Here is a 13,873-nt window from a genome sequence, read left to right on the forward strand (position 1 = left end):
CAGGTGGGTAGAGGTAACAGGAAGCTGGAGATCCAGGGCAAGAGTGGATTTCCTTGAGATCATTTTTTTAATAGTCCAGAGAGACTAGGTCGTGCTGAAGCAAGTTGGTCTTTAACCACTAAAGGCACTCTTTGGAACTGTTCTGTCATGCCCCCTTTTTACTCTACTGGGATTTTTTCCCCTGCCAGTTGCAGCCAGAATGAATACTTACAGTCCAAGTGCTAAGTCCCAGAGAACAACAGTTTGGATAAAGAAAGATTATCTGGATTTATACTGCAGCCTCGTTATGTGCAAAGTCAGAGCCTGTTGCTATGTTCAAACCCGAAGGCATCAAAAGGGCAGCCAGGTCATCTTTGTTTCAAACTCTCTTTTCTCCTGCTGTCAGCTTCTACTACTTCTCACCTTTTTTAAATTAATTCTTCAAAGAAGTCCCACTGTGAAGTTGGCCTGAAATGGTTATTCTTAAGGAATAGTTTTAGTGCTCTTGTTTAAAGTACCACCCAGAAAATTCTTTACCATTCTAGATATGAATGGGTCTCTCTCCTCAGAAAATGGTATTAACTGGGATGGGAAGGAGGGGAGGCACTCAGGAAATGACTGGAGACTAGTCAAAGGAAGAATCCCCTCAGTTGGAGAGTTGGCAACAGTGTGAAGTGGAAAAGGGAAGAGGAACCCTCTGGGCCTGAACAGCAGTGACCCCGCCAAGGGCTGGTTACCTCCTTGGCCTAATAGTTACTCCATCCTGGAGCCAGCCAATGCTCTCTAAGACACATTTCACCCAACACTCAACAATTTTTCCATAATAGCCTTTAATACTAAAATGCATTAAATTTTTGAAGCAGAGAAAACACATTTAAGGGGGAAACAGAGAACCACCAGATAAAAGGAAACAATGTGGCAGATAACACCATTTAAAACATAACTGTAATAATTTAATAAAGCTGCTTTATCATTTTCATAAAATAGACAGTGGTGATTCTTTTTTGTCTTTTTTTCTTTTTACAATGATTCAATCACTGTGAAAATGTACATAACATACAGATCAGCATATACAACGATTTCATCTTCATATAATCAGCAACAGAGACTGCTTAATGAGACATACTGCACTTGCATCCCTCTAAATTTCCACCCTGGTTTGACAGGTAAATAGTAATAGTGTCATCAGGCTCATTCCCCTCACTAGAGGAGCGAAGGCATAAGCCTTTTGCAACCAATACCTTAGCATTCAAATAGCACAAGGAGGTATTTGTTGCTGAATATCTAGCTTGAGCTAGTCTGGATCTTGGTCATTAAAGTTTGTATCCTAGCCTTTCTCAGCTGAACGCCATCCAGTGCCAGTAAAAATCTACTTAACCAGTGTTGTAATGGAGTTAGCTGGTTTGTTTGCTAAGGTTGACAGCAACTTTCAGTTAGTAACAAGGTCATCTTTAATTGCCAACACAGCTGGAGCAACAATCAGCATCATCAGTTTTCCCTAATGACCTACAGTGCTTTCCAATCAAGATCAGGTTTTCGTGGGTTGTTCTTTACCAAGAGCGCTTTGCAATATACATTTCAGACAAGGTGGTTGATTTTCTTTGTTTTACAAAAGCAATATGAGTTCTATGTGAAATTAACTCACTTTTGCACAAGTGACCCACAGGCCAATTCCAGCCTCACAAGAAAACAAAGAGAGCTGCAACAACTTCATTAAGACAATGTGTTTTGCTCTGGAATATTTCATTATCAATATAAAGCCACCCAGTCCCAGCCCCACCCCCAACACATCCCCTTTGAATATTACTTGGTTACATACTTAAACTAAAGAACAACATCTCAATACACTTCAGCGTCAGCAGATACAATTTGACTCATGAAATGACATCCTTAAATGTAATTTTACTGAGAAGGCAAACACTAGGACTGTATACAATGGACTTCTTAAGCTCATGTATGCCAGGTTTTGAAAGTCAATTAGGGTCTTATTACCCTGGGTAAAGAGCCAAGTGGACCAGACTTGTCAGGATGCTTTGGGGGAACATTCAACATCAAAATGATCCCCATAGACTAAATTTGGAATTCCAACTAGAACTCCTATTATGTACAATAATAATCCTTTTCCCACCCTGGATGCCCAATTGAGCTATCCCCTAAACCCCCTGCCTCTCCCCAAACTGCCCTTTGTCCTTGCTGCCTCAAGTGGACCACTTTTCTCTTGCTTGTTAATGATACAAAAGAACAATATGAAAAGTTCAATTGAATTCCCATCATACAGTCAGTTGTATACTGAAGGAACACTATCAGGATGATACACTGGGTGTTGCTAATTTTCATAGTTCTACATTGTATACCCCTTAACAGTTTTGATTCATGATCAGCGGATCACCATGTCAACAAATGAGCTTAAATGGGCAGCTTACATGCAATTAGCTCTATTAGGCAGGTTTACTCTGGAGCAGTGATACTCAAAGTGGGGTCCCTGGATCATCAGCAGGAGCATCACCTTGGAATTTTTAACCAGGCAAAGACCCAGGATCTACCCCAGGCCCACTGAAACTCAAATTGTGGGGTCCATCAACCTGTGTTTTAACAAGCCCTCAACCTTTAGAGGCCATCTGATCCATATGAATTACTAGGCCTCACGCCAGCACTTTTGCTTCAGTTGGTCTGGGTGAGAGCAGAGAATTATCAATTCTGAGAAGTTCCCGCGTGATGTGGTTGCTGCTGATTCAAAGACTATACTTCAAGAACAACTGCCTTTTAAGAACTGCAGGATCCCTTGGCCTATTACCTATTTGGACAATGAGGTGGACCACAATTTACTCTACTGGCTTTAAGAGGATCAAAGAGAGTTTCATTCTGAACAGGGCCAAAGATCAGTCAATAGAATAGAAAAAAAAAGAGATTCCACACAGCATGGCTCTCTTCTTCTTCCTATTCTTTGTATATAGCATATTCCCGTATTTGGAAAAAAGCAATCAATGCAAACTAAAGCCTTTATATTGCATGAAGAAGTTTACTTGTCCAAGGATGTGCCCAATGCAGCTGTTGAGAAAAGCAAGTCATGCCTCAACACCAACTCCTTCCCAAAAGGGCCATCAGAATAGATGGAATAGAACTCCCTAGAATTTAGGAACTGAAACTGCCCCCTTACATTGAAATGTGTAACATGTTTAGAGAGGGGGGAAAAGGAAGAATATTTGGTTCTCTGACATTATGTGGCTTTTCATCTTGAAAAGAAGAAGGGAAAAAGATGAGCCAAAAGGAAATCTAGGATCCTTGCACAGAATTCCTGCTTGCAGCATATTTTGTCTATAAAACTAGCTTACAAGGCCCTCCTAGGACGCACTTGTGCTTCTGGGAGTGTGTATACATCAGACAGTTGTAGAAAGAGGGAAAAAAAGATACTTTCCTTAGAGGGGAATTCTCTGAACCTGCTCAATAAAGGGTTTAGGAGCCCCCCCCCAAAAAATCTCTGACTTCCCACTGAGAAAAAAAGTATTTTGATAAAAAAAGGGGGGGGCGATTGTTCTGTAGCTTGAAACTGAGTTCTGAAAAAAATGGGGGAAAATATCAAAATCAATACCACTGCTACTCTAACCATTTTCAACCTGGCTGGTAAGAGACATGGCAGCCAGTGCCCTCTCTGGCTCAACAGCTATATAGTATTTAACATTCCCACTTGCCACAATCTTCTCAGCTCCCTCATTCTCTCTGAGCATAGTAGGAAATACACCTGTACAAAAACTGTCAAATCTAACTCGAAAGTGACCTTGGTATGGTAGCTAACAACACAGTATCAGGATGGATCAGGTGAAGAACAGTCTAAATTCTATAGGCACCCATCATAACTTATAGGAAAAAAATAATTTTAATGTGTTTATCAAATAGTCACTTGAAAACACAAATATATACCTAATTCAAAATCTGCTAAAATGAAATGAATCAGAGAGGGAAAAAAGTATATGAGAGCTAATGAAATGAGCTTTATGGTAATTAATCTCTAATTATATCAGTCTCAAGGGGTATTTTCAGCCACACCAGTATTTTGCATGAGGTAGTATTCAGCACAGAATAAGAAAGAAGGATGAATTTATAGTTTCATTATGGGTTCTTTTTCAGAAATATTCTCTCCTACCTAACCCCATCCCTACTGCCTTACCTACCAGCCTCCCTCAAAACCCTCCCTCCCATAAAGGAAAATATTCCTAGTAATGTATAAAGCCAAGAACTCAGACAAAAGTAACGAAAACATTTAAAAGATCTCACTTATTCAACTAAACTTAAGAAAATAAATCCTTTTTTTTTTTTTTTTTTTTTGCATTTTCATGGTCTTACCTCTAAGCCTTTTTTCTGGGTACTCTTGAATTTCAAAAAATGAAACAAATGAGAACAGAACCACACTTGTTGCTCTAGAAACAACTTCTTTAAGACTAAGGCAGAGCAAATGTGACATATCTGTTTAGTTTTAAATAATGAACTCTAAGGCTGCAAGAATACTATGTTGGCTACTAAATATTAATAAACACTAAATGGGGGAGTTGGAGAAATGTTAAACAAAAAAAGAATGTGAGTAACAAACTTGTTAGTAATAAAAGGTGTATTCTTAGCCTACAGCAAAGAGTTAGCTAAATCTAAAGGATTTTCAATAGTTTCCTGTTCACATTTTTAATTTTAAAAAGAAGTATTAGTCATAAAAAGATGAGTTCAAGTGTCCAAGTGTCTCCATTTAGAAGGCACAATAATTGGATTAGTGATGCTATTACTGGTCACCTATCTTTTTCTAAATGTACACTTTGTACTCTTACTCTATTCCTATTTATTATCCAACAATACAGAGCAACATGGAGTTCTCAATTCCAGCCCCCAACATGCTTTGCAGTCTAATTCAAATTGTGGCTGGGAAACACTGAATCAGGAAGTGTGTGTCGGAAAAGATGCTAATTTAGATCTCAAAATAGATTCAGTCTTTTTGAGTTTTAGATGATTGGAGACAGGGAATTTCTAAGCCTGGAAACTGATAACTTCAGGAGCAACTTTCCCATTCAGGGCCTGAAAATTTTAAAGAATGATGCCATAAAACTTTCAGCACAGTAGTTCTGACAACTGCAAAATGAACAGCAGGATATCCAAAAATGACTTTCTGTAATGATCTATCACTGATAAGGGCAAAAGACTGAAAGGCAGGAGAAATATTCTGCAAGGTGGTGAGTAACCAGTACATGGGTATCCTCCATGAGTGAGTATCTTCCAAGTTTTCAATCTATATGTGTGGTGTCGCTCATTCACTGGCCATCTCAGTTTTTTGCACTTTGTTTTTGTCTATAGTTTATTTTTTTAAGAAAAAAAAAACCAACTTCTAAAAGCCTTTTCCTATCACCACACACATAGCAATTTGCAATATCAAATACAACAATAGCACAGCAGGCAAAAGGGTTCTTAAAGCAGGGGTGTCCACAGCAAAGTAGTGGCATTGGAAAGTACTCAAGCTTCAGAAACAACCTTTTGGGGGCTCAATTTCACATCACTGAATCAATGAATAGTACACAATAAATGGCCATTAACTTGTCTACACTATAAAACAGTGGCAAGCTTATTAAAGGTGTCCAGAGCTTTCTCTTTTTTTGTTTTTGTTGTTGTTTTTAAATGTAATCCTCCACAGACAATGGTAATTTATATTATAATTTTGACATAGAAAAATATATAAATTCAAACACTTCATACATAATACTTTTCACAACTGAATTTGTCTCTGTTTCCCCAACATCAAGGCTCCATGAACAACCCAAGCCAAAGCTAATTTGCTTCAACTGAACACCCCTGCTGCCTGTTGAAACGAGAGGGATTGTCACAGAATAACAGTCACTTATAAACAATATATTGAGGGAAAGCTCTGAAATAACAACCACTCAAGAACCAACCATTGGTGAGCAATCAAAACAATCAGCTCCTGCTTCCTCGATAACCAGCATGGTTTCTCCCTCTTCTTCCCCGAGACTGCTTTAGAGAACGATATCCTTCAGACGCTTCACACCAGGAGACCCTTTGTCAGGACCCTCCTTCAGAGTGGGGTTGACCTCATACATGACTTTCTCGTTGTCAGCTCCACGGGGTTCAGCTTCAGAGGGACGAGATGGGCCATTGTTGATATACTGCTCCAGATCATGGGCCGGGGGTGCCAGGGCAACGGTGTAAGACGCCGAGGGCTTGGTGGGCAGAGGGCTCTTGAGGTGCAGGGGGGAGGTGACAGGGCTAATAGCTTCACAGCCATTGCCCGCCTCCCGGATAGCACCGCTGACCTTGGGGCTGCAGATGGTCACATCGACAGTTCTCCTGCCTTTCAAGGCAGGCCTCTCCTCAGCCGGGGGGTCATTGACATCTTTTCCAAAGGTTGCAAAAGTCCGCTTGGTGGGGCCGCAGTCGTCATAAGCCTCAATATCAGCAGCAGTAGCTTCAATGGACAGTGCAATGACATTCCTCATGTGCTCAGGGGACTTGGAGCGGGTGGGCATGGGATTCCGGGGCATCCAGCACCTGTCAGAGTGGCCAAGAATCCGACATTCTTCCCTGCAATGAAATCCTTCATTCTGATCTGTTTGGAGAAAATAAAATGTCGATTACATCAGCTTTTCCCAGGAATCATTGTTACTCCCCAGTGTTCTGGTTTCTTAGGTACCCATGGGCCCTTTTGGGAAATGGCACTTTTAGATAGTCCTTTATTGCCTTTTGGGACAGGTGTAAAGAACTGGATTTTTAAAAGGCCGTAGATCTCGCCCTGTTTACTCCTTTCTTTTATTATTATTTTTGTTGTTCTCACTGCTGACAAAACTAAAAACCTAAAGGGAAACACATTATGATGAAAAAAATGTATTTTTAAAAAGATTAATCCTGAGTGTCAAGGTGCTGAGAATCAGCATTTTTATCAACAACTCCTGCTAAAAGTCAGCTGCATTTGAAACTGGTTCCAGCAGAAGAGGGAGTAGAGGCAGAGCGGAAATTCAACAGTCAATGTATCTGAGAAGTCTTGGCCATACTTTTGAGCAACAGCCCTGCCAACCGTGTTTCCACCCTACTTGTCAGTGATACGACATGCTTAATTTTAGATTGGTATTGCGCTTTCTTTGAAAACCCAATCACTTCACTTCTTTTTGGCCATCAGTTCCACCAGCCAATCTTCTCACTAAGTTATTTACATGACTTGATTTCCCATTAGAAGGCATATACTGAGATCTTTTCCTTCCATCTGACCCATAAGTTTTGATTGACCCTATGCACACCTCACTCATAAGCTGAGCATCATTTAATTATACTCAACCAGCCATCCCTCCTTATTTTCCTTATCTGTAGTTTTGTTAGGGTCATATTTATTTTTTTTTAAGATTTTGTTTACTTATTTTGACAGAGAGAGATCACAAGTAAGCAGAGAGGCAAGCAGAGAGAGGGGGAAGCAGGCTCCCCGCTGAGCAGAGAGCCCGAAGCGGGACTCAATCCCAGAACCCTGGGATCATGACCTGAGCCGAAGACAGAGGCTTAACCCACTGAGCCACCCAGGTGCCCCATTAGGATCATATTTCTTAAAGAAATCTTTCATGGATTACTTTAACTCTATTTTAGAAGATCTCAGCAGTTGAAATTCATAATTATTGCTGAGACTTTTTCCTCTTCTCAAATCAGGTTCATTTAGAGTTAAGGCTTTAATTTGACTCTTGGAGAGGCTTTGTACATGGTTTTCATCAAGGCATGGGCCCAGGGTTAATTTCTGCTTGTCCATTGGAAAATTGTTCATCTTCCAGATCCATTTTTATTTATATTACATTCTTGTGTGAGGATGACCTAATCCAAATTTTCATCACATTATATAGAGCATCAAAATATGAGCAGTTTAACATTTACAGAAAACCTTAGGGCAGGATCCAAGGAGGTGGGGAGACAAGAAAAGACTGGAAAAAAAAAGCATGCCAAAAGACGTTGAAAATATATTCTGTGATTGCTTTTTTGCTGGGGGAAGAAGTCTGAAATTCAGGGTTTTGCCTGATAATAGTCTATATATAACATACCTTCCTTATATACTTGTATTTCTTTGTTTGCTTCTTATTTTTAAATAGTAAATGACATAGCAAAGAGGCAATGTTCTGCCTCATCTATCAGAAGTTATTTTGGTAAAGGGGCACATATGAGGGGAGGCTCAAGAAACAATGGTTGAATTGGATGTATACCTCACCAGTTGGAGAAAAGGCATTGGAAACCACTAGATGTCAAGGCCTAATCCTGGCTGAGTCCAGATTTCAACACAACTCTGGGAACGGCCTTTGACATAGTTTAAACACTGAAAAGCCAATCAAAGTTAAGACCCTTTCAGTGTACTGGGACACAACTTGCCAATTGATCTTTAAGATGGCCATATTATGCTCCTTTTCAGTGGTGGAGAATAAAACACCCAGAATTTTGTAGATATGAAGCCAAATAACAAATAAGCATTTTCACCAGAAAGATAAGTGCCTTCTACATAGATAGGGCAATGCTTCTGTGAATTCCAGCATAGTTCCACATTAGGGTTGCATGACCACCTCTACAAAAAAAAAAAAGAGTTGTCAAAGCCTTTTTTCTGCCTCTTCCCAGCAAACTCTCTCAGAGCTGCCCTCTGATACCTATCATCATTCCAAATGTGTATGTCCAGGAGACAGAAAATATGAAAGTAAGGAAAACATGCTGGAATGTACTTAGGAAACATTTGTTTTGTATAGAGTCCAACGTCAGTGGGAGAGTACAGATGATCCACCCACAATCAGTTTCATCCAAATCCACTGTTTTCCCAGGAAGCACCCAAGATCCCTCCAGTAGGACAGAATTCACATGTTCAGGGTTTCCAAAAAAGATGTTTTGTTCTTTCTTCTCCATCTCCTCTGAAGTCCATATCATAACTTTCCAAGAAATAGCTCTAAAGAATTAGTGTATTTGTTCTGAGGTAAAGATTAAGGAGGTGTAAATTGGGAAATAGTTTAATAACTAACTTCTATTTCTACAAATATGAGTAAGAGGGTCCTGGAAGCCAGCAAAAAGAAAAAAAAATGTCCAGAAGACTATGAGATCCCTCTCCTTTTGTTCCTAATTTATAGCACCAAGTCATGAAGGACTTAGTCTCTGAACCTTGGAACCATGGACATTTGACCAGCTATTAAGAGGAAATCCCAGCTGACCTTCAGACTGATATTATTGGTCACTTAGTCACACACCTAAAGTAGAACTGTGGGGAATTATAATCTAGCAGAATCATCCCAATGAGCTCAATATATAGCTCTCATTTGAGTTTTTAGTATCAAGTAGCTGACCTTCCAATTTGGAGATGCAGGGTTTTTTTTTTTTAACATATTTCAGTTGGAGAATGCCATCCATGTGTTATACTGAATGCAAGTACAGTGCTCTTTCCCATATTAGACTGCTTCAAATGAACAGCATGGGAAGACCTGGATCCCCACCACACACAGAAGGAGAGGAGAGAATCCAGAGACAGACACCTGTAAGATCTTATGAATCTAGGCAGAACAGAGCAGAGAACTCAGTCTTAGAAGCTTCTCTGCAAAGACAGTACTCACTTTCAACTTACCCACTGCCTAAATGGATAAATTACCCCCCAAACCCAGGACGAGGAAAGGGTAAACTCACTCAGCATCCCCAGGACTGTGATCATAAGCCTACACATCAATATCACTAAACCTATTCCAGCCCTATATAGGATTAAAAAAATAAGTATTTTTTGGATTAAGTATGTGAACTTATATGTTCACTGCTCTTACCTCAATGCAGCCAAAGACTTGAATCTAAGAGACTCATTTCCTCACAGTGTTTCACGCCTGGCTTAGATATGATATCTTTTATTTCTTTAAATCCTTACTAAGAGCAGTGACTTGCTGTTTATCATTTTTAGTATCAAACAACACTCGAAGACATTGGTGTCAGTTCAATGTGATGAGTATTGGGTGTTATATGCAACTAATAAATTATTGAACACTACATCTGAAAATAATGATGTACTCTGTTTGCTAATTGAATTTAAAACAAAAATCTAACCTGGCTTTAGTGTTTATAGCAATGTGAAATATGAAAGAGAACATGTTGAATATAGATAGGCAAGAAGAATGTCTTTCCAGCCAAAGGTAAACTACATTCACAAATGTATTGCAGGTATATTACTTTTTCAAAAGCCAAAACTTCAGTTTAGTAAGGAAATTGCATATTAAAAGTGAGAAAGTCACAATACAAAGCCCCTTAAGAATAGCAGTGAAGTCAGACCAGATGTGAAAAAGCAAATAAACTACTTCTGGAATAGCATAGGACTGGTAGAGGTTATGTGCCTGCCATCATGTAGTGCTGGGGCTAGGGATGGAGGTATGAGAGTAGAGAGGAACCATTTTGTATCATAAAAAATAGTTGTCAAAAAAATTAACTGTCAAGATGTAGGCTTCAGCTAAAACAGAGGTCAGCTAATAATTCACTAATTCCCTGCTAAGATTCCTCTTATGTGTCTATTTATGACTCTATACCTTGTTACATCTTGATCAGAGCCTACAAAAAGCAAAATGTAAACCTCTAAAATCCACATATAGTTGTGGAAATTCAAACACATTGTCAGGTACAGATAAATGAAGGCAGATGTCTTTAATTCAAATGTATAAATAATTAGGGGTGAATAATGAGTTTGCAAATTGGTCTTTCCTGATTCTGAACTTGTCCCTAAGGTTTACAAAAATAAATAGGTAAAACACATAAGTTCAGAAAAGGAACACACAAATCTCAAAGCCATTCTTTTGATCAGGCTTAGACCAAAATTCAAAATACAGAGAAAAAAATACATACTATCACTTCAATCTAGGTGGTAATATGTAGTTGGTCACAATATGTCCTTAGTGACCTTGGTGACAGAAACCTAGAACCTCTGGAAAAAAAAAATTATATCTTAGGGGTGCCTGTGTGGCTCATTTGGTTAGGCGTTTGCCTTTGGCCCAGGGATCTGGGATCAAGCCCTGCATCAGGCTCTCTGTTCAGCAGGAGTCTGCCTCTCCCTCTGTGATCTCTCTTGCTTTTGTTCTCTCCCAAATATATAAACAAAATCTTAAAAAAAAATTTTTTTTATTTTGCCTCAAATAAAAGGCATAAGATACAACAGTGATTAAGACATGATGGATAGGGAAGTAATTCAAATAGAAAAAGGAAAGAATATGTTATTTTGTGCAAATATTAGCAAATCTTTTTGCAGCAATTTCTATCCTCCTCATAAAACCACGATCTCTTCAGATGTAGGCAAACAATGTGCTTCCACACCAGAAGGAGCCTACACATGGTCCCAACCAAAGTAAAAGAAGAAAATGATGAAAATGCCATCTTAGGCTTTGCTAAAACTCTCTAAGTCCTGGTGGAATAGAAGAGCTAAGAAGCTCTGTTGGGTTTGTATAGATGTCCAGCCACAATGGATGTGTTCAATAATGCTGCAGGTCTTTATTGTGATTCAGAGTTTGGATGTATTTAACTCAAAGATATCAATGATCAGAGACAAAAAACTAGCATAGAAAAGTTCAAGGTAACAGTTAACAAGAGCTATGGGCTACCTCCTCAAAAGTGATCTGCAGTCAATGAGGCAGAAAGGGAAAGTTAAAGTGAGTTCCAGTTCCTAAGAGCTCAAGTAGTTAATTACTTCTAAGTAGCAGCAGTAACATAATCTATAAGCAAGTGATATGTAAATCAGGAAAGCTTCCTGGATTATACTCACATGCATCCACTTAGCTTAATCTACATCACCCCCTGAGCAAAATAATCTACAACAAAAGCAATTTTTGTAAGATATAATGGAGGGGATGGTAGCACCAATTATGAACAGGTTAAGTGTTGTCAAAATTTCTCATGTGTGCCTAATCAAGAAAACATAACTGCTAGGAAATATCCCCCCTTATATTTATATTATATAATACTCTTATATTAAATATACCTACCTCTTAATCATCTGAAGCACACATAATGAACTGCACCCAAATATCTATATCTATATTTAATATTTAGAAATAGAACCACTTATTGGTAGGGATTGGCAATGTGCCAGCTAAAACACTGGATTTCCTGGCCTCCCTTGTCAAAAGGCGTGGCCATTTAACTAAGATTGGACCAATGTTTTGAAGGCAGGATGTCAAGAAAACTTCTTAATAGGAGGAGGGGGGTGATGTAGCTGGAGAGACCCTTTTGTCCTTATTCCTTCCTGCTTTGTCCTGCCTGGAATGGAGACATGATGGCCGGATCTATAGTATCCATCTTACCACCATGAAGCAACCCTGAAGATGGAAGCCACATGCCTATGGATAGCAGAATAGAAAGGTGGAAGAGCTCTGGGATACCAAATATATTATAGACCCACCTCACTAGACCTGAACTTCTTTCATATAAGAGGAAAAATAAGCCTCTCTCTTGGTTAGGCCATCAATTCATTTTCTTTAGTGGGAGATGAGAGTCTTTATTACCAGCAGTTGAACACTATTTATAACTGATACATTATCCCTGAAGTCTCCGTTTAAATTTAACTTTCTCAAGGAATCCCTGATCCCTTAGAGAGACCACCACTTCCTTTTATAATACTCATTATAGTTATCTAATATTTATATTCAGTGTTAGCTTATAAACTCTAAATGAACGAAGATTATATTTATTTTGTTCCCTCCCATACCCTAAGAAGCTAGCATAGAGCTGGCACTCAGTAACAGTTTAATGCAATTGGATAAAAAAAGGTATATAAGTGATAGCAATAAAAAAAACTTTAGTCAGCACACCAGATACTGTGCCACTGATACAACTCCTAAAAGTGGAAATTACTATTCTATTTAGTAGAAACACCAAGAAAACCTACAAAGAAAACTGGATGGTTGTGTCACAAATAATAAAGTAAATGTAGCACTTAAGAAATATTAAAGTCAAGTGTCATCTTAGCCACTTCAGTGGTTTCCTAAATACTGTATGCAGGTCTTAAAGAAATGTACCATGCTTTGATGTGCAGTTGAAAATATATTTGTCATGTGCTTCGGAATTTTCAATTTTAACAACAGTTAATAGGCCTGTACTCTAATAAGTTAACAATGCAATAAGCAGAAACAACTATTTTATTAAATGAATGTGTTATTCAAATATCAAGCATTGTTTTCTTGGCATCAAACACAACTGCTGCTAATTCCTATAAAATTGAAACTAAAAATGGGACCTTATAGTGAGCCTTTGAGACCAACTGCAGATGCTGACTCTTTCTGGCAAAACTAATTAAAATATGGATGGCAAAATTAATGCCCCAAATATTCCAGGAATTACCAAAAGAAATAATTATCCTGGAAAGAGTTCTTAAAAGCATTTTAAGGCCTGCAAAGTCAAGGGAAAGAACATCTGTAACTTAACAGGGCAAGGAGAGTAGCAATGGGCTCAGTGAAAGAGGAAAGAGGGGAAGGAAAGAAGGGATGAAGGAATGAAGACAGGGAAGGAGGAAAGAAGGAAGGAAGGAAGAAGGAAGGGAAGAGAGGAAGGGAGGAAGAGAGAGGAGCTGGAAATATTATCCAGGCTTTAAACATTCTGTCTTGGGTTTGATCTGATTGACATATTAAGGACTGGGCTTCTTTTGGGTGTTTAGAGAAACTAACAAAAGTTCAATAAGAGCTTAGGACTTTGCAAAATGACAACTTCCCAGAGTACTCCCAGGCTGTAATTCTGAAAGGAGTTTACACTCACTTCCTAAAGGATCCAAAGTTTTGGCAAGAAAAGTTGGGGTTCCATCTATAAAATATTCAAGGACACATCAGTGAAGGCTGAGATATTCCTAGAGATTCATGAACCAATGACACCAAGATAACCAGCAGTCGCTCTAGTGTAA

At 38.8% G+C, this 13,873-nt stretch overlaps 1 protein-coding gene across 3 annotated transcripts in view; it reads right to left on the reverse strand.

Annotated features, from left to right (window-relative positions):
* Positions 1 to 800: 800 nt before the first annotated feature.
* The window catches only part of PCDH19 (protocadherin 19), a 143,431-nt gene continuing 130,358 nt past the window's right edge, over positions 801 to 13,873 (reverse strand). For all 3 annotated transcript variants that reach the window (XM_004777178.3, XM_004777177.3, XM_004777179.3), the window contains one exon: positions 801 to 6,574. In XM_004777178.3, the coding sequence (XP_004777235.1) occupies positions 5,985 to 6,574 (590 nt within the window). In that variant the 3' untranslated portion in view covers positions 801 to 5,984. The remainder of the gene's footprint in view (positions 6,575 to 13,873) is intronic.

This window comes from Mustela putorius, unplaced genomic scaffold, assembly GCF_011764305.1.
Source record: "Mustela putorius furo isolate JIRA1106 unplaced genomic scaffold, ASM1176430v1.1 tig00000842_pilon_pilon_pilon, whole genome shotgun sequence".
NCBI classification, from domain to species: domain Eukaryota; kingdom Metazoa; phylum Chordata; class Mammalia; order Carnivora; family Mustelidae; genus Mustela; species Mustela putorius.